The sequence below is a fragment of the Pygoscelis adeliae genome, unplaced genomic scaffold (genome assembly GCF_000699105.1).
Source record: "Pygoscelis adeliae isolate BGI_AS28 unplaced genomic scaffold, ASM69910v1 Scaffold93, whole genome shotgun sequence".
NCBI lineage: Eukaryota > Metazoa > Chordata > Aves > Sphenisciformes > Spheniscidae > Pygoscelis > Pygoscelis adeliae.
In genome coordinates this window covers 688,483-707,204 of record NW_008824469.1, presented here as the reverse complement: position 1 = coordinate 707,204, position 18,722 = coordinate 688,483, and the positions used below count along the sequence as shown (strand labels likewise).

Here is an 18,722-nt window from a genome sequence, read left to right as displayed (position 1 = left end):
TAAGAATTACTTCTATCAAATCTACAACTCTAAGGGTAGACCAGTCAATTCTCACAGGTATATTTTCTGTGAATTTTGGATAATTATGTGCATAAATGAAAGTGCCTTTTCACCATTTGTTTAGAATAATCCATTAGAAACAAGCCTGTAGCTACTCAAGTACTATGTTGCATTCAAGTGCAGTAGATTTTCTTATCTAGTAACTGAACTCTTAGAGCGGCTGAATGTGTTGCTTCATCATTGGCTTTACATTTTTGCTTTAGTGGGATGAACATTCTTACTGAGACTTGTAATGCTTTTTTGGTGTTCCCCCCCCGCCCCTCGAGACACACACTAGTAACTTGTGGGAAACTAAAATAAAAAAATTAAGAATGTCTATTCTAGTTTATGCCGTCTTCTAGGTTTGAATATCTTGTCACTGCTCAAATATGAAAGTACGGATATCTTATTAAATGTCTTCCGTAACAGTTATCCACTTTCTCTCACAAGAGAGAATAATTTTTTTTAATACTGGCAGCTTTTAAACTGCTGTTACTAAAGACTTAGTATACTAAAGCCTTACTTGCTGAAATTCTGTGCATGCACATTCATGTGTTTTCTGGTACCGGCTCTCAAGTGCAGGAGCTATATTTAGAGTACTTTTCAGATTTGTTGAAAACAAAACAAAGTAGCAGTACTTCTGAATATAGGAAAGAAGCTAGGAATCAACAAGCATGCTATAACATTTTTCTCTCAGCTGGAACATGAAGATCTGTCTGCCTGTTTTGGTAGCATAAATTAATGTTAACTAGCCCTGAATTTTAAAACAGTAGCGTATTATAAGAAACCTATTTTTGATCCTCAAATCTGTCTTGAAACGGGCCCCGAAGTTTCTCGGTACAGATCCTGAATAGCACAGAACTGATCAAGCTTGCTTACGTTTAGCATAAGAAAATATGGCACTCCATGTTTATCAAGCTATCAGAACTGAAATAAGTAGAAGAAATCCACCAGAAGTCTATATAAAGGGAATAATTCCTTGCCTTTGTTTAAATAACAGACTTATTTTTTTAAAGAAACCTTTTCTGTTTTCAGCCTCTTTTAAGTTGATGCTTGACTCTCCTAACTAATAAAGTAGGACTGAAGTCTAAGATGCTACTTAACAAAGCTTTTAAAAGTAGGAAGCTTTGGCTCTCTTGAGCTTACAAAAAGTAGTGTGCTCTTAGCTTCAGTCACTGAGTTACCACCTTGTGAAATCTGATGTAGTAATTAACATCTGTTTTTACAGAAAAACTTTTCTATACCTGTGTGACAAATAACAATTTCTATAATGTTTTTTTATGCGAGAGTTCTCTGAAGACTTCCAACTAAAGGAGTTAACTAACAGGTGGCTGTATGACACTTAATTTTTTTTTTAAGGTCTGCCAGTACTGTGATGTATACCATCACAGATGTGTAACTGTGGTAGCATCTAATTATTTAAATGAGAACATACCTCTTACAGTGCATAGAGAACAGAAATGCTCATTACTGCATGAGAAGCACACAAAATACCTAATTCATGCAGTAGATCTTGCTACATTAAAAGGAGTGGAGTACCAGCTACTTATTTGACCACTTTTCATGTTTCTTAAAAGGCATGGTGTATGCTTCATTAAATCTTAACTATATAAAACGTTTACTTAAATACTTTCCTATTTTCATTAAAAGCCAGCCATTCAATTTTTTTGGTCAGCTGAAATATTTCCTGTTTCACTTAAGCAATTAAATAAAATCATTTGAGGAAAGAAGTTTGACATCTTAAAAAAATTAGGACTGAGGATTATAACTTTTCGATTCCCTGCAGGACTCAAGATGATACATCTATAGTCACTTCTTAAGACTATTATCTTTATTTTAGGTGAATCTGTGTCTGTTATTAAGCACACTGACCCTGTGCCTGATCCTCGTGCTGTAAACCAAGACAAGAAGAATATGCTTTTTTCTGTAAGTTATTTGTTTTGAAATTTTTAAAACTCTTATAAAATAATACTGAAGCTGATAAAAATGTGCAGAACTTCAGGTCTTCACCTAAAAGCTGTGTGACTTCTTTGCTGTATTCTCTATACACATCTGTATGCGTGTCTTCCATGTACATCGAACTAAATGAATTAAAAATTAGAAGTAACTTCTAATAAAAGCTGTCCTCAGGGAGGATGCTTGTTGAAACCAGTTTATATGAGGAACCTGATTTTTGTCCTTCACAAGAAAGTCTTGAAGGCTGGAGCACATGTACTTTTAAAGTGCTTCTGCACTACTTTTCTAAAATAATAGTTCTTAAGACTGATAAGAATGCCCACACAAATTGTGGTATCGTGTGGCTAAAACTGAGAACTAGCTTTCTATATAGGAATGAAACCGTTTATTCAAATTTGTTTAAAGGAAGCATTGAATGCCTTTCAGATAACAAGATAACAATTCTCTTACTGTTGGTAAGCTCCTTGTAGAACATCTAACTGTTCTTTCTCATGTTAAGTATGTTCACACAGGGAGCCCCCCACGGAACGCATCTATTACTCATAGTAAATAACATTAAATCTGGGAAAATAACAATCCTCATGAAAAAAGGAAGGAAAAACACACTTAAGATTCCAGTTGAAATACATACTGCTTATTCAGCAGCTGAGTTTGATTGTGCTGCTTATAATAGATCAATACTGATTCATTTCGAGCCCATTCTGTAAGCAGAAATTCTACACTGGAGTATTCTCTTACAGATACTGGGGAAATGTCATTCTCTTCCTCTTCACCTTTTTCCATATCCTAGCTGAAACACAGTCTGGAGTTGTATAAGGTGGGTTTTAAATTGGGGGGAAAAAAACCCACGACAAAAACAAAACCCACCACCAAAACCTGTTTATAGATTGACTACAAGTTTTCTCTTCCCTTTTATTTACATTAGGGTACTAATATTGCTGCTGGTAAAGCTATGGGAGTGGTTATTGCAACAGGAGTAAACACTGAAATTGGCAAAATTCGTGATGAGATGGTGGCTACTGAACAAGAGAGAACCCCCCTGCAACAGAAACTGGATGAGTTTGGAGAGCAGCTGTCTAAAGTCATCTCACTTATCTGCATCGCTGTTTGGATAATAAACATTGGTCACTTCAATGATCCAGTTCACGGTGGCTCCTGGATTCGAGGTGCTATCTATTACTTTAAAATTGCTGTTGCTCTTGCTGTTGCTGCTATTCCTGAGGGTCTGCCTGCTGTCATTACCACCTGTTTGGCTCTTGGAACCCGGAGAATGGCCAAGAAGAACGCTATTGTTAGAAGTCTTCCCTCTGTGGAAACCTTGGGTTGCACCTCAGTTATTTGTTCTGACAAGACTGGTACTCTGACCACGAATCAGATGTCAGTCTGCAGGGTATGTTGTGAACTACCTTCTATTTTTCTTTTTCTCCTTAGCTGCTCTGTTTGAATAGTCAGCATTGCTTGAATTTTTTTGATCGCAAGTCTTTTGGTTCTCATATCATCAAAATCTTTCTTTATTTTCCTAAGATAAGCTTCCACTTTTAATTCAGTTTTCCACTGTGTAGTGTTGAAGGCTTTATCTCTTCCCTTATTTAGTCATGGTCAAAAATAGCTGTACCCACACTTGATGAAAGAGAAAGTTGTTTGCAAGCAGCTTTCCATTGACTAGTCTGTAAGCCATTCAGTCTACTGGTAATGGTATGATTTATCCCCTGTTGCAGAAAGGTAGGATAGCTACACTGTAGAAGCAGGATGTGTGTAAGTGTAAAACACTTATGTCTTTAATTTAGCAAGATGGCAATGGTGGAGAAACTTAGCAGTGAGAAAAAGGTGGAAGATTTACTACAGTAACTTGGATAGTCTAAGGTACTTTCACTACTGAGTGGTTCCGCCTTTACCTGGTTATCTTATCTTCAGTAGCTCCTATTGGTGTGATGTAGGTCAGTGTAGTGTTTTCCGCGTGCAATATTGTATGACTAATCTGGCAATTTGGAGGTGCAGTTGACCCTGTCACCAGCGCTGCCAGGGTCATCTTCAATGTATGGCATATTCTTAGGTAAGCCTAAGTTACGTGCCCCTCCTCCCTTTCCCCCCAATATTCTTTGTTGTGTTGATTAATTTGGGACTGTCATAGTTAGTCACCTAACGTAATGCATGTTCAGTTGCCAGTTCTCTGTGCTTCCCTTATACTTGATATTCTGGTATGGAATTTTATGAAGAAAACGTTGAAGTCTTCTGTTCAATTGTAGATGTTCAGTGGCATAGCAACTCTATGACATCAAATGTACAGAGTCATTACATTGGGTTAGAATTCCAAATGTGTAGATGTTGAGCACTACACATCAGTATTTTTTGGCAAAAGTTTGTAAGCCTTAAGCACTTTATTCTCATGTGATTGATGGCATTTTCTTTTTAATTGGTGGTTGACTTGTTCAACTTAAGTATTGTAGTATTTATACCTCAGAGACACAAAGCAGCTGCTCATCAGTATTCCAGAGGAGGTTACTTGCAGTAGAGTTGCATAACTGCTCTAGTCTTTGCAGGGATTTTTTCATCATGCAGATGCCAGAAGCAGAAGGCTTCCTGGTTAACTCATCATTTAAGTTGTGTTTATTTAAAAGCTCGAAATGCTCTACTCCTTATATTCAGAGGGCTAAATGTTCTGATCTTGTGCAGTACAACTTACTTGGTTCTTATTAACCTCTGACAGCCACAGAATAATCTTAATTGCAAGATTTTGCAAAACAGCAAAATCCTAATACCTGTAAAAAATACGCTTATTCTTGGTTTCACTCTAAGCAGAGAGCTTGCTTAGCTTTTTAAGAAGTCTGATTTACAACAGTAATTCCATTTGTAGTTTCAGTTTCATGTTAAGTAGTAACTCCTGAGTGTCCAAAGGAACCCTATACTAAAATGTTTCAGTCAGAAATGATACTGCTTTAGGAGGAGACTAGAGGGATTGTTTTTATGTCCTTCTGTGGTATCTCCCTCTGAGAGTGCACTTACTCTGCTTTGTGGGCTTTTAATTTTATCAGCTTGTCTAGCTTTTTTATTTTTAAAATCACTTTGCAGATTATAGGGTCTCCAGACATCGATGCAGATCAATTGTGGAACACCTAATTATTAGGCTGTATTTTGTGAAGATGCTTGCCTAAAACATAAGGCAGCACAATGAGGGGAAATTAAGACATTGCTAAAATGTGGTATGGCAAAATGGCTTATACTAGCCAACGGGTAGGAAGGTCCATTAAGATACACTATCAATGAGTGAGAAATTATTTTCTTCTTTACTACCACTCCAGTAAGTCCTGATAAGAGTATTACAGCTTCAGGCACTATGTTTTTTATCTCCGTCTTCCCAGATTTGGTTCTGCCTGCAGCTCTCCTAGAAAGGAAGCAGAAACAAAGGAAAGACTGAGATGCAGGTGTCTTATGGGGTACAACTTCACCCTTCAAATTGGTGTCTTTATTTGAAAACAACATTTCAGCCTGTGCTAGAAGGGCACTTGAGCTGTCTGAATGTTTTTAAGCTACTAGTGTACTGGATGGCAAAGTGACTTATAACTAGAAAACAGGACAGGAAACACTTTCACTTAGTGGCTGGTATTAAGGGAAACTGGCCATAGTTTGGCTCTTGCCTAAAACCTCACCTCTTAGATCTAGAAGCTTCTCCTATTTGTAGATGCTTTTATTGTTACTTTGGGAAGAATTGTCAGTTTCTAAGCTGCCCTATGCTGCTTTTGATTGGAACTGCTGTTTCAAATACGTACATGAGAATTAAATTAAAGTCTGAAGCCTAGGAGGAGCTTGGGTATAGTCAGGATTGTCAAGTGGATGTGTGAGTAGTCTTCACAGCTGAAGTTAAGTGTACATAGTTTATGTGTTTTTTTCAACTCTTTCATGTACTTGTGTCACAATTCAATTTTCAAATGAGATCTGTTAAGCAGAAGTGCAGTTTTCTGTACTTCATGCTTCAGTATAGGGAGCTGTTCAAACATACATGGGATCGAAGTTCAGAGTATTGTATCTGGTTTTGTCTAGTTTATTTATTCAACCTGAACTTGCCTCTTGTACCTGCTTGCTTAAGGCCTGTTTAAATCTCTTGCATTCATTATTGTTCAAAGGTAGTAACACTTCTAACTCTAATTTCAGATGTTTGTCCTGGACAGAGTAGAAGGAGATAGCTGTTCTCTGAATGAATTTACTGTAACTGGTTCAACATATGCTCCCATGGGAGAAGTGTAAGTGTTCTGTTGAAGTTAAATATTTGTCTGCTTATGCATTGACTATTATTTTAGGCTTGAAAAGTGATGCATGTAATATTCAATAGTGATTGTTAATAAATGAAAGCTCAACAAGTGAGAATGCAAACTGAAGGACTAGGGGGGAAAGTAATTAACAGTAGAAGGAAGTTAAATTCTAGAAAAGTAAACCTCTATGAAACTTACTTAGTACAGTCTCCAATATTGCAGTGTTCCTTTGATAATCTAAAAATAAATTAGGGGGTAGGTTGAGAGGATTTATTTTGCTGAAATCTTACTGTGCTAAGATTAGCTATCCCAATGCTTCAAAATGACGTTTACTTTTTTATTAAAAAAAAAAAGCATAAATCTGAAAAGGTGAGCCTCTGTTAATCTGTGAACTCAATTTTTCAAATTCCCCTGCCTCAGAGAAGGTAGGAGAGTTTTTTTCTAAAGCATCTTATGAATGTGTTGGAGTTAATTCTTAAATTTACTGTAAATTCCTGTCCCCTACCCTCAGTAGTTTGTTGGACTCGGTGCATCTGTACTTGAATAGATGTGTGTGTTTGTCTCAGCCTTTGGTATTTGAGCTGGTGTTAAACCCACTCCCTTAGGAAAGGAATGATATGTTTGGTTTACTTTATCAGTTGCAAGTCTCTACTAGTGGGATAGATGGTTCATCCTGACAACTTTAGGAGTTTTTAGGGTTCTGCTTCCAGAAGGAGACCTGCTTCTTACTGGATTATTACAGCTCCTTTTACTTAGCCAGTCTCTCATGTGTTTTTAATTTTATCACTTCAGTTTTACTTGCAGAATAGAATTCTATTATGTATGAAGTAGAATTGAGATTCAGTTATTGTAAACATCTCAACCGTGTGGAGTTTCACATGCATGCCTCTGACTCCATGCAATCTTCACCGATCTCTGTTTAATCTTCATAGCAGTTAAGACCATAGTGTTCTCAGCAGCCAGAAATCTTAATTCCCCAATTCTCTTTTGTTTCAAAGCTAATTGCTGTCAAAAGCTTACGCTTTCATTTTGGGAGACGGCATTTACTTAGGCAAGGTGACATTCTAGATCTTGTAAAGCATCCAGCTATTACACTTTAGCTGGTCTCACAAGAGCTCTAGATAAAGAAAATAATAAAATACAGTGTGGCGACAGATGTCAAGTATAATAAGAGAGTCAACAGTGTTTGTTAGTGTTCTATTTTTACTTGCTGAAATTGGGGAAATGTGAATAAGCCTGTTAATCGCACTGCATTCACGTACATAAAGAACATTGTGAAAGGGAGATTATCACAGAAAGGCTGTTACTGGAGCATAAGGAAACAAATAGCTAAATTCTCAAACCTTTAGGGCTGATTTATTTCTGCTTTTATGGATGGCATTTTTTAAAAGTGGTGACTTTAAAGTAAGGTGACTGACTTCACCTTGGATTGCAAACTGTCACTGAAAATAAAGTCTGATGGAGAGCATAAGAGGCAGTCTAGTCCATTGCACTGCCCCAAAGCAGGACATGCTCTAGATATGAACCATTCCCGACAGACGTTTCTTTGTCGTATTTAACTTCAGATACTGTTGTCTTCCACAGCTGTATAGGCAGCCTACTCTTTCATAACCATTAAGCGTTTTTGCAATAAATCGATAATTTTTCACTTACTCTTAAAGTATTTGATACATAACTTCCCCTAAGATGCATTCAGAATAAAAAAATTACAAATATTTCTTACTGAAAAACTAAAGTTTTGTACTGACTGATTCCCCAGGGATGTTAGGAGATTGTCAAACTGTTTGGAGTAGTTTTGTCAGGTCTCGGCACGCACAATGTGCATGCTTACTTGCAAACTGAGAGCATTAAACTAACAATAATTAAGAACTTGTGGCAAAAGCTAGCAGATTGCATTTGACCTTCAAATGAGTTCATCTTTAGCTAATGGAAAAGCCTGATGTTTTAAGGAAAAAAAAAAAAAAATTTATCCAGAACTGACCCCAGCAACTTAGACTCCATGTGCACTTGCCAAGGAAGACACAGACAAGGGAAAAAAAAACTGGTATAATAAGTTATGGATATGCAAGTATGCTCGTTTTCTTCAAGTTCAGAACAGGTGAAAACAGGAAGTATTAGCTGTGATAGACGAGGTGACAAACTGAGAGCTGCTGGGAACTTTAAAGAGTTGAGAGTTTAAAGCCACTGCTTATGGCTGTAGAATTATATGCAAAATGAAACTTTAAAAACATACTTGTTTTTTTAAGATGCAGTTTTTTTCACATTGGGATTTGCTTGCAGTCCTACAAGAGACTGAACAAAAGCTTATCTAATCGGACATGTCATACATAGTCTTATGTTACGAATTCTTATGGAGTAGTGATCCATGTCTTTCTACCACCAGAAGTTTTTTTCCTCCTTGAGAGCTTTAATGAAAGATGTTATATATGAGTTATGTCTTGCTAATTTTGGTAGGGGGGAAAATACAGTATTGAACACTGTCTTGGTTCTTTTCTGCTTACTATAGAAGTATACTAATGTTCCAGAAAACGAATTCATTTACTATCTATTTCCAGATGTGAAAGCAAAGAAGTTGCTTCTTGTGATGTCTAAATGGTGCCTTACTTTAGGAAAATGTACCTTCCCTCTTTCTAAAGACTTCAGATATTCATCATTAAGTGTATATGACTACTAGAAAAGAGTATTTCTTTTCTAGTGGAATTTGTGTTGTGAAATGACTTAGCTTTTCACTGGTTTAGGAGGTTCACATATAGTACAGATTAATTTTTAAGAAAATAAAGAGGCCAAATCTGCTTTTATGCCTGCCCAGGGCATGCATTTCATGCATGGCAATAAATCTGCAGAATATGCAGTAAGGCTAAGGAAGCTAAGCTCCTAAGGTATCCAATAATATCCCTCTCCTACTTGGAATTCCCCTCCAAGTCCTGTGCATACTCTAATACTGCTTTCATATGCCTCTTCACTGAGCTCTTTATTTCTCTTCTACGTTGCTGTACAACTGATGCTGGAGGAAATAAGGCTTTGTAATTCAGGTAGTGATTTCATTGATAATCACGTCATTCTGTTCATTACTCTTTGATCTGAACTTCAGAACTCAACCTTTATCAAAGCTGCTCTTCTCAACAATTTCTGGTTCTGTAGTTCTAAGTCTGTAACTAATAAGCATTGTACTAAATGGAAATACAGTGAAGGGATTGAAGAAGGGAAAAAGGTGAGATGCTAATACTAAATAACTAACTTAAATCTCCCCCTTTTCTTCCTTTGGAAAGGCATAAAGATGACAAACTTATTAAATGTAGCCAGTATGATGGTCTTGTGGAACTTGCAACGATCTGTGCGCTCTGTAATGATTCCTCTTTGGATTACAATGAAGTAAGTACATATCCTAGAACAGAGGAGAGTGTGAGAATGAGGATAAATGTTTGTTCTCATCTATCTGTGTAATATCTTTCAGTTGTAAATCCCCTGCTAGTCAAGGGGGAGAGCATTTAGGTCCTCTTAAGTATTAATTCTGGGAATGACTTGTTTGTTGAATGCGGAGAAAACTAAAGCCAGGCAGCAAGTGTAATCTGGAACTTGGAGATCTCTTGTGTAGAATGCACTGCTACTTTCTTCTTTTGCCTCGCGTCCTTAAGGTTGCTACATCTTGTAATTACTTAAATGCTTGATGATCAAGTGCTGACATCCTTGTCTGCTGGTCTTGAGAGTAAAGGCTTGACATTTCCTACAAATTGTACTCTTCAAAGTTGCTTTTTAAAAATAGTTTTGCTTGTTTCATAAGCCATATTAAAAGCCATAGTAAGTCTTGTAAAACTTTTTTCCATTGTGAAACTTGAACTTTTGTCTCTGGTAGGTTCCATGTGAGGTTTAAAGTAAACTCCTGTGTTTTTGTTTGCTTTGTGTTAACTAAAGGCTAAGGGAGTATATGAAAAAGTTGGTGAAGCCACAGAAACAGCGCTTACCTGTCTGGTTGAAAAGATGAATGTATTTGATACAGACTTGAAAGGACTTTCTAGAATTGAACGTGCAAATGCTTGCAACTCGGTCAGTACTCTTTTATCTGGAATTCACTGGGGAGTGAGTTTTGTAGTATGTATTATCTAAATGCATTTTTATGCTTTTTTTTAATAAGGTGATAAAACAACTCATGAAGAAAGAATTCACTCTGGAATTCTCAAGAGACAGAAAGTCTATGTCTGTCTATTGTACACCAAACAAACCAAGCCGCACATCCATGAGTAAGATGTTTGTTAAGGTCAGTTCCTCACTTGAGAAAGTATAGTTATGGAATGGCTGCAAAGGTAGCACAGTACTTTATGGCACAACTAACTGCAGCTTGAAGATGAAGGAAGGACTTTGAAGGGCAAATGTTGAAATGGAAGGGGATTCATTAAGCTAAATTACTCTTTTTTTTTTTTAAATTGCCTCTGCAGGGTGCTCCTGAAGGTGTAATTGACAGATGTACACATGTCCGTGTTGGAAATGCTAAAATACCATTAACCTCAGGAATTAAGCAGAAAATAATGTCTGTCATTAGAGAATGGGGAACTGGTAGAGACACACTGCGTTGTTTGGCTCTGGCGACCCATGACAGTCCACCCAGAAAAGAGGAAATGAATCTTGAAGACTCCTCAAATTTCATTAACTATGAGGTAAGTTTAGTAAAATATCCTTTTAACGCTTCTCCCTCTCCCAAACTGGAGAATGGTGACTCCTTACGTTTGATTCTTCCTTGAGGAAGTTACGTCTGAGAATTTTCTCTTTCTGGGTATTTTTGATGTCGGACGCAATAGTTAGCCAATGTGTGGAGGGAATGCTCAGTTGACAAAGAGACTGTGTCTCTTTGAAGAAACTTAAGGGATAAAACTTCGAGTATTCAGAGATTTATGATACCTGTCACTCCTACTTCATTCTCCCAGTTTATTTTGGGTTTAAAAGAAAAACACTTCGTCTGTGTTCTTGGTGGCTGGTATACATACTGCTGCTTGGATAAAAGTGGAAGAAAAAAATCAGTTAAACAGCCACCTGCAAATTGTATTTTTATGTATATACATAAGGTCCTCAGGATCATAACACCTTAAACTGTTTTCAGAGACTGACTCTGAAAAATATTCCAAAAATTGCTTTGTGGTTTCAGCGTTAATGGTTTTCAGTCTGACATTGCTCAACTGCAAGACCTCTTTGGGGATTTTGTGATGAAACATACCTGCCATTTTGTGCTTTGAGGGTTAAGCTCACTTCCCTTCCTCCATACTGTCAGCTGCAAAAGCTCTGTCCATGATGATCATCTTAGCTACTCTGTAATTTTCCAATGAAAATCGGTATCTAGGATTTGGGGGGGGGTGTGACGACAGTTGTATGAGAGTGTTTGGCTTGTGCACTGTGCTCCTGGCACTGATTAAGAAAAAGAAAGACTTGACTGCTTGTGGGTTGAATTTGCAAGGCTGACAACTAGAGTACCTTTTAACTAATAAAATTAGTGCATTTGAAGCAGTTATGTTTGGAAAGGTAGGATCCCATTTCAGAGTGTGGTCATACTCTGGGAATAACTGTCCTCCCATATGCTCATCACGTAGATGGTACCATGTAGCATTGTGATTCCAAAAACATTAAATTCTTATTTACCTTCTCTTGTTAATGTGCGTATAGATTTGTGACTTTTCAGTTCTTCTCCAGCTGTCTGAATTCAGTGTCAGAGCTAAAGTGCTGTGAAGACTTCATATGGTGAAACAGATAAACCCTCTGAAGTAACCCTTTCAGGAAAAAAATACTGACATAAGAGCAAGTATATCACGCGTAATACACTGGTTTTGACCAAATGGCAGGATGACATAGGACTCAATGTCTTAATTGCTCAATGTAGAACCACGGAATATTGTGGACAAGTAGTAAAAACAAATGTCACTATGCTGAGAGATATTTAGCATGCAAGCAAAATGATTGTTTTGCTAATGTCAGATGAGAAGTCTACAGGATCTTGCACTAAAACTTGGTGCTGTCTTGTTTCAGACCAACTTGACCTTTGTCGGCTGTGTGGGTATGCTGGATCCCCCAAGAATTGAAGTAGCTTCATCTATAAAGTTGTGCAAACAGGCTGGTATTAGAGTTATTATGATTACTGGTGATAATAAAGGCACAGCAGTAGCTATTTGCCGTCGCATCGGTATCTTTGTGGAAGATGAAGATGTTTCTACAAAAGCCTTTACTGGTCGTGAATTTGATGAACTGTCGCTCGCTGCCCAAAGAGATGCTTGCCACCATGCCCGATGCTTTGCTCGTGTAGAGCCTTCCCACAAATCTAAAATTGTTGAGTTTCTTCAGTCTTTTGATGAGATTACAGCTATGGTGAGTAATTGAACTTTTACTTGGTTTGAAAGGCAGACACTGTGTTTAAACCCAAATCATGCCTTGTCAGACTAATGCCTCGTTCTGGAAAACATTTCTTCCACGTTTTCCTGAACTCAAAGCCTCAGAATAGTTCTGTGCTTAAGTGATTTTTAAAGATCCAAAACCACACCCAGTGCAAAATTCCTTTCTAGTCCTATATGTAAGTGCCCACCTCTTTTTTAACTTCAAATTCTTGTTTTAGACTGGTGATGGTGTCAATGATGCCCCTGCATTGAAGAAAGCAGAAATTGGAATTGCTATGGGTTCTGGTACTGCAGTGGCTAAAACTGCTTCTGAAATGGTTTTAGCAGATGATAATTTCTCAACTATTGTAGCTGCTGTGGAAGAAGGACGTGCAATTTATAACAACATGAAACAGTTCATCCGTTACTTGATCTCCTCCAATGTTGGAGAAGTTGTTTGGTAGGTTTAAAATGTTGTGGGTTTTTTTTTCTTTGAACTAGAGTAGTGATGGAGTCTTGTTAGTTATTTATTTACTTCCAGTAGTTCTCACTAAAACCAGAGAAACAGGTTCTACAGGTAACTGATCATTGTGATTGTGTGGAAGTCTGCATACTTCTAGCTTAGGTCTTCACTGGAGAATTTTAGCATACCACAAAAGACTCGCATTGCATGTAATATTCTAGCTCAGTAGGTGGCTAAATGCTTTACAATTATTTCTATGATTGGAATAATTCTCTAGAATAGGAAAATAAAAACCTTAATCAAATATTTCAAGATCTGGTATTTCAGATAACTTAGCCACAGATAACTTAGATGTTTATTTAACCTCAAGTTACAGAAGAATGTGTTGTCTGTGTCTTTAGAAGGAATGGTGACCCAATGCTGCAGAATGCATTTCTGGTAACAGAATGTAAATATTAATCTTGTAACAGTTGCTTATATCAAAGCATACTTTATCCTAGAGTGGAATATAACACAGCAATTGTCTTGCCTAGTTTCTTGTAAACTTTAAAGCTGTCTTCATATGGCTCTTGCTGCAGCCTCTGTTCCTGTTCTATTTATTCACATAGGCTTGGAGCCATGAAAGCTACATGCTCATTAAATTTTTGCAGGGACTAGTGGTAATCTAGCTAAATGAAGCTTAGTCATTTGAACTAAAATGCTATTAGGTCTGCAGAAGTTTTAGTCTTTTAGAAAGTGGCTTGCAAGCCCTTACGCACGTATGTATATATTTACCTATACAGACAAGTAGGGTGGGAAAAAACAAGGCTAAAGCAGAAACTCTTCAATTCCTGAAGTTAGCAGAAGAGGATAATGCTTCAAAACTTATATGCCAATGGTTAGAAGTGTTTGCTATTGGATAATGCTTTTAGTTTTCCGAATGTGAATATTCGGCTTGTGATACTAAATGGATAACTCTGTACAAGAGAACAGAAGTGATGCTACAGGCTTAGGCTTAAGTGTTAAAAGGACTTATTTACTACATGCACAAGAATAAGCTTATAACTGGTGGGTTTTTTTATAGTATCTTCTTGACTGCTGCCCTGGGTTTTCCTGAAGCTCTAATTCCTGTCCAACTGTTATGGGTAAACCTTGTGACGGATGGTCTCCCTGCTACTGCTCTGGGCTTTAATCCTCCTGATCTTGATATCATGAATAAGCCACCACGCAACCCTAAAGAGCCACTGATCAGTGGATGGCTCTTCTTCCGTTACCTAGCTATTGGATGTAAGTAGTAATAGCTTTTTTATTTTTTTTAAGTAAACTTAGGCAGGTAGATTTTTTTTTGAGATCCACTCGAAAGCAGTTTGTCTAATCTTCTTGTATGCTGAAATCTTGAAAGCTAGCGATAGATGTTCTGTCGAACAGGTATTCCTCCTTTATTTTGTTTCAAGATTCACACTGTTTTGCACATTTGCAGGCAGTGCCATGATCAGAACAGTGAAGTTGTCAGGATTTTTTTTTTCCCATTGGTAGCAACTAAAGCACCAAAAGCCCTAGCTGCATAACATCAGTATTGACATTCACCACTTCATTAGAATCTTCTGATTTTGACAATTAGGAAAGTATTAGAAATTTTATATACTGCCATACTGGATTACACCTTCGAAATTGCCTGATAGTGGATGGTGTTACAGCCCTCAAAGACAGAAGCCCTTCAGGAACAGATAAACTTAGGGCCGAGTCTGACCTCTGTTCTCAAGCAGCCACCTACTTGCCTTTTCCCATTCGACTCATTCCTGGCTGAAACACTTTTAGCTCAAAGCATTGAGATGGCAGATTTTAGCTTGTCTGTGCAGTAACTGTCAGCTTTAGGAAGATGAGCATGTTGTGGGATTGGGATTGAAGAACCAAGACCAGTGATTAGTGAATATGCACCTGCATTAGCTGTTGAGGTCGTACGTAGAACTACTTCTAAATCTGAAAATGACAACTGTCATGTATCTAACTTACCATTTTTGTGCTTAAGTAGAAGAACACAACAGGTTTGCTGGTATGACTATAATTGGGGAAAGTAAGAGTATCAATTTGTGAAATCATATCAACTTGTGAAATGAATGGATGTAGATTTAAACCTTATATATAGCTACAGTACTGTAAAGCTAGAGTAAGTATCTATGTGGATACTTAATGCACACTGTCTTCACGCCAGAAGTTGTGACCTTAATTTTCCTAACTGACTTCATAGATCTTAAAGTAAGTAAACCTCAGTATTAGTTAATCTAAGTACAGACACATTGCGGTCTGAGAAGAAAAAAGAAAAATTGCAGGTTGATTACTCCAAGTGATATCCTTGTTTGCCGTAAGTTCTAGCTGTCAGCTTCCATAAGCAGATATTAGTACAGTATTTAATGGTTATTGAAGTTACAGCTGGTGGGGCAGATTTCTTGCACAGGAGATAGATGAATTACAATCTTTTTTACAGTACTGGAGGTCTTGAGGTAGAAGTTCAAGTGTAGCAAGTGAGATCTTCTCTTACATACAGTTCACAACACTGAAAAAAGCACTTTGTTTTCTTAAAGGTTATGTTGGTGCTGCCACAGTGGGTGCTGCTGCTTGGTGGTTTATTGCTGCTGATGGTGGTCCAAGAGTTACCTTTTATCAGCTGGTATTTGCTCAGTTTAATATTTTTGGGGGGAGAGGGGAGGTACATGCTTCTTTCATACTTATTACTTGAAATGACTGTAGAAAAACAGTAGGTTACAGAAGTTTATATAATGACATGTTTTCAGACTTGTTACTGTAAAACTTGATCATGATTAATTAGTCTTAATACTATAGCTCAAAGGTGGGATACCTGAGCTTCTAAACAATTTGAAGGACTAATTGTTGTCTTGTAAGTAAAAGACTAATGGGGATTTTTCTAAAGCTCGCAAAAGTTTAAAACCAGTGCTTATAGGAGTCATATTAGAAAGTTTTGTTTTCATAATACTCACTGCTTATTTCATAATTGCCTATTTTACATTTTAAAAGTTAACAAGCTGTGGAAGTAAGTTCACGTTGTTCTGTTCTAGAGCCATTTTCTTCAGTGCAAAGAGGACAATCCAGACTTCTCTGGTGTCGACTGTGTGGTTTTTGAGTCTCCATATCCAATGACAATGGCCCTTTCTGTACTCGTCACCATAGAGATGTGCAATGCTCTCAACAGGTTCGTATGTCCAAATAGGAAAGCAAAGTTTCTGCATAGCTTACCCAAAATCTTACCTCTTGTGCAATTTGATTCTTAGTGTATGGACAGCTCAGCTAATGAAGAATGAGTCATACTTCCTTTCTGAATCCTGGTAGTGCAAACAAAATTACTCTCTTAGATAACATTTGAGATCTCTTATGATAAGGTATATTTTTAAGTCTGCCAATTCACTCTGATATTTTACTAAGCACGAGCAACTGAAATGTTTTCCATTATTTCTAATCTAAGCCTAACCAATCAGATTCTCTCCTATGTTGGTATAAAGTGATACCAAGGAGAACTAAAATAAGAATGCTGAAGATACGGAAAATAGTTTTTCCTGCCCTAAGGGAGTGTGGGTTTAGCCAATTAATGTTAGATTATAAATGGAAACTACTAAATAGCACAATGTCAAGGGTATTTTTCTTCAAATAGCTTAGAGGTCAGTTAATTTAAAAACAAATAAACTTTAGATACAAGTGTACTGCGGTAGTCCTACATAGTAAGATACTGCTCTACATCTGGTGTTCTGGATCTCAGCTGCTTCTGCAGCATAGCCTAAATGCAGATTGAACCTGAAGAGCAGAATTAAAGAACAAGCATTAAGAAGGTGCAAGTACTTGACCCTCTGTATATCCAGTCATTAAGTGAACTTAAGAACAACTGGGTGCACTAAGTCCCCAGGCATACAGTAGACTGGGGAGGATTCTGTCTTATGCTGTCATGCCCATCTTTCCCTTACCCCTCCCTTACCCCCCTATGTCAGGGTCATAGCAAAAAAGGTAGACTAGATCAGGAATGAGCAGAACGTACAAAAGCTTTTGAAACTGAATGTGTGGCTGAACTGTGACTGCTTTGCTAAGCAGAATTCCAAGGCAGTTTAAAGTTGCAACACATGAACCGTATCTTGGTGCCTTCCTTTCCTTCATGACTGGGATAATTGTGACTTGCCATGCTGCTTTTCTTTCTAGCTAGTTTTCTGATTTATTGAATTTCCTATTGGTATCTTATGTACACATATGTATCATGTTTCTATTGCAGTCTATCAGAAAATCAGTCCTTAATGAGGATGCCCCCGTGGGAAAATATCTGGCTGGTGGGCGCTATTTGCTTGTCCATGTCACTCCACTTCCTTATCCTTTATGTGGAACCGCTGCCAGTAAGTGCCTGTATCTTACCGCCCATCCCTGAACTTGGAGATAGAGCGAAAACTTGTCTGGAGCTTAAGGCAAGGGATGGAGGGGGAGAAAAGATGTAATGCTTGGCTTTTCTTTCAGATTATCTTCCAGATCACACCTTTGAATGTGACGCAATGGCTGATGGTACTGAAAATCTCACTACCTGTCATTCTGCTCGATGAAACACTTAAATATGTGGCCCGTAACTACCTGGAACCTGGTAAAGATAGTGTGCGGCCTGCCACCAAACCATGTTCTTTGTCAGCATGCACCGAAGGAGTTTCCTGGCCATTTGTGTTCATTACTATGCCCTTGGTTATCTGGCTTTACAGCACAGACACTAACTTTAGTGATATGTTCTGGTCTTGACTGACATGGTGACAAGTTTTACATTCAAAGAAAAAGTTTAACTTAATTTTTTTATTGTTTAGAGCAACTGTCTATTTCTGCTGAATTTTCACATGAACATATTTGCCGGTGATGGAGGTTTCATAATCTAGGTTTTGGTTTTTTGCTTTTTCTGACTTCAGTGGGGGCAATATATTCCTCTTTTATACACAGTTAAAGTGTCCATTGACATGTACAGAGAACTAACACTATTTTATGCAAATATTTTTTTGTAGATGAAAAGCATGTACAGTGTTCTGTTCAATAGTCTATTCATCATGTAAAAAAAGTAAATTTTTTTTGAGCCAGCGGACACTATCAAACTAAATTGGCAGCAGATTTTAGGGAATGAATGTGTGTCGTCTAAAACTAAAAAAGCATGTAACTGTTTGTCTTCTGCATGATCATCCAATCTTAATTTGTCATAAAGTCAGGTTTTATTCGTAAGCAGAACTTTCTGCACTGAGTAGAGAGTACTGCTACCTCAGTCAGGATTTCTTCTTGATTTCCCCTCTTCTTGTTCCCTCACTCTTGGTTCTTGACTGTCCTTGTTTACACCAGTTTCTGTATGAGGTATGCCTAATCTTGCTTGTGCAGAAAATACCATTCCAGGTGCAGCCTGCTGGGGTTCTTCCATACTCTCAACACACATAGGGTTGTTTTTTTAAGATTATTTATTTGTCTATTGTATTTTATTGTAACAGACCTTATTTTGCCAGTGTTGCCCATTATGCAGGGATAGGGAGGGCTACTTCTGTCTACTGAAATCTAAAACAAGCCTTTTTAACAAACACAATCTGTTTTAATTCAAAAGAGGGTTTAAGTTGGGTTTTAATACCTTATTTACATGTGTCAGATCCTTTCTTTTTCTCCCCCCCCTCCCCCCCCAATCAA

At 37.5% G+C, this 18,722-nt stretch overlaps 1 protein-coding gene across 1 annotated transcript in view; it reads left to right on the top strand.

Moving 5' to 3' along the window:
- Positions 1–18,688, top strand: part of ATP2A2 (ATPase, Ca++ transporting, cardiac muscle, slow twitch 2) — a 43,591-nt gene extending 24,903 nt beyond the window's left edge. The window contains exons 6-20 of the mRNA XM_009321219.1: positions 1–57; positions 1,880–1,965; positions 2,921–3,385; positions 6,145–6,233; positions 9,512–9,614; positions 10,155–10,286; positions 10,375–10,497; positions 10,676–10,894; positions 12,252–12,587; positions 12,832–13,052; positions 14,119–14,321; positions 15,617–15,702; positions 16,109–16,242; positions 17,305–17,422; positions 17,541–18,688. Coding sequence (XP_009319494.1) covers positions 1–57; positions 1,880–1,965; positions 2,921–3,385; positions 6,145–6,233; positions 9,512–9,614; positions 10,155–10,286; positions 10,375–10,497; positions 10,676–10,894; positions 12,252–12,587; positions 12,832–13,052; positions 14,119–14,321; positions 15,617–15,702; positions 16,109–16,242; positions 17,305–17,422; positions 17,541–17,810 — 2,642 coding nt within the window. The 3' untranslated portion in view covers positions 17,811–18,688. The remainder of the gene's footprint in view (positions 58–1,879; positions 1,966–2,920; positions 3,386–6,144; positions 6,234–9,511; positions 9,615–10,154; positions 10,287–10,374; positions 10,498–10,675; positions 10,895–12,251; positions 12,588–12,831; positions 13,053–14,118; positions 14,322–15,616; positions 15,703–16,108; positions 16,243–17,304; positions 17,423–17,540) is intronic.
- The last annotated feature ends 34 nt before the right edge of the window (positions 18,689–18,722 follow it).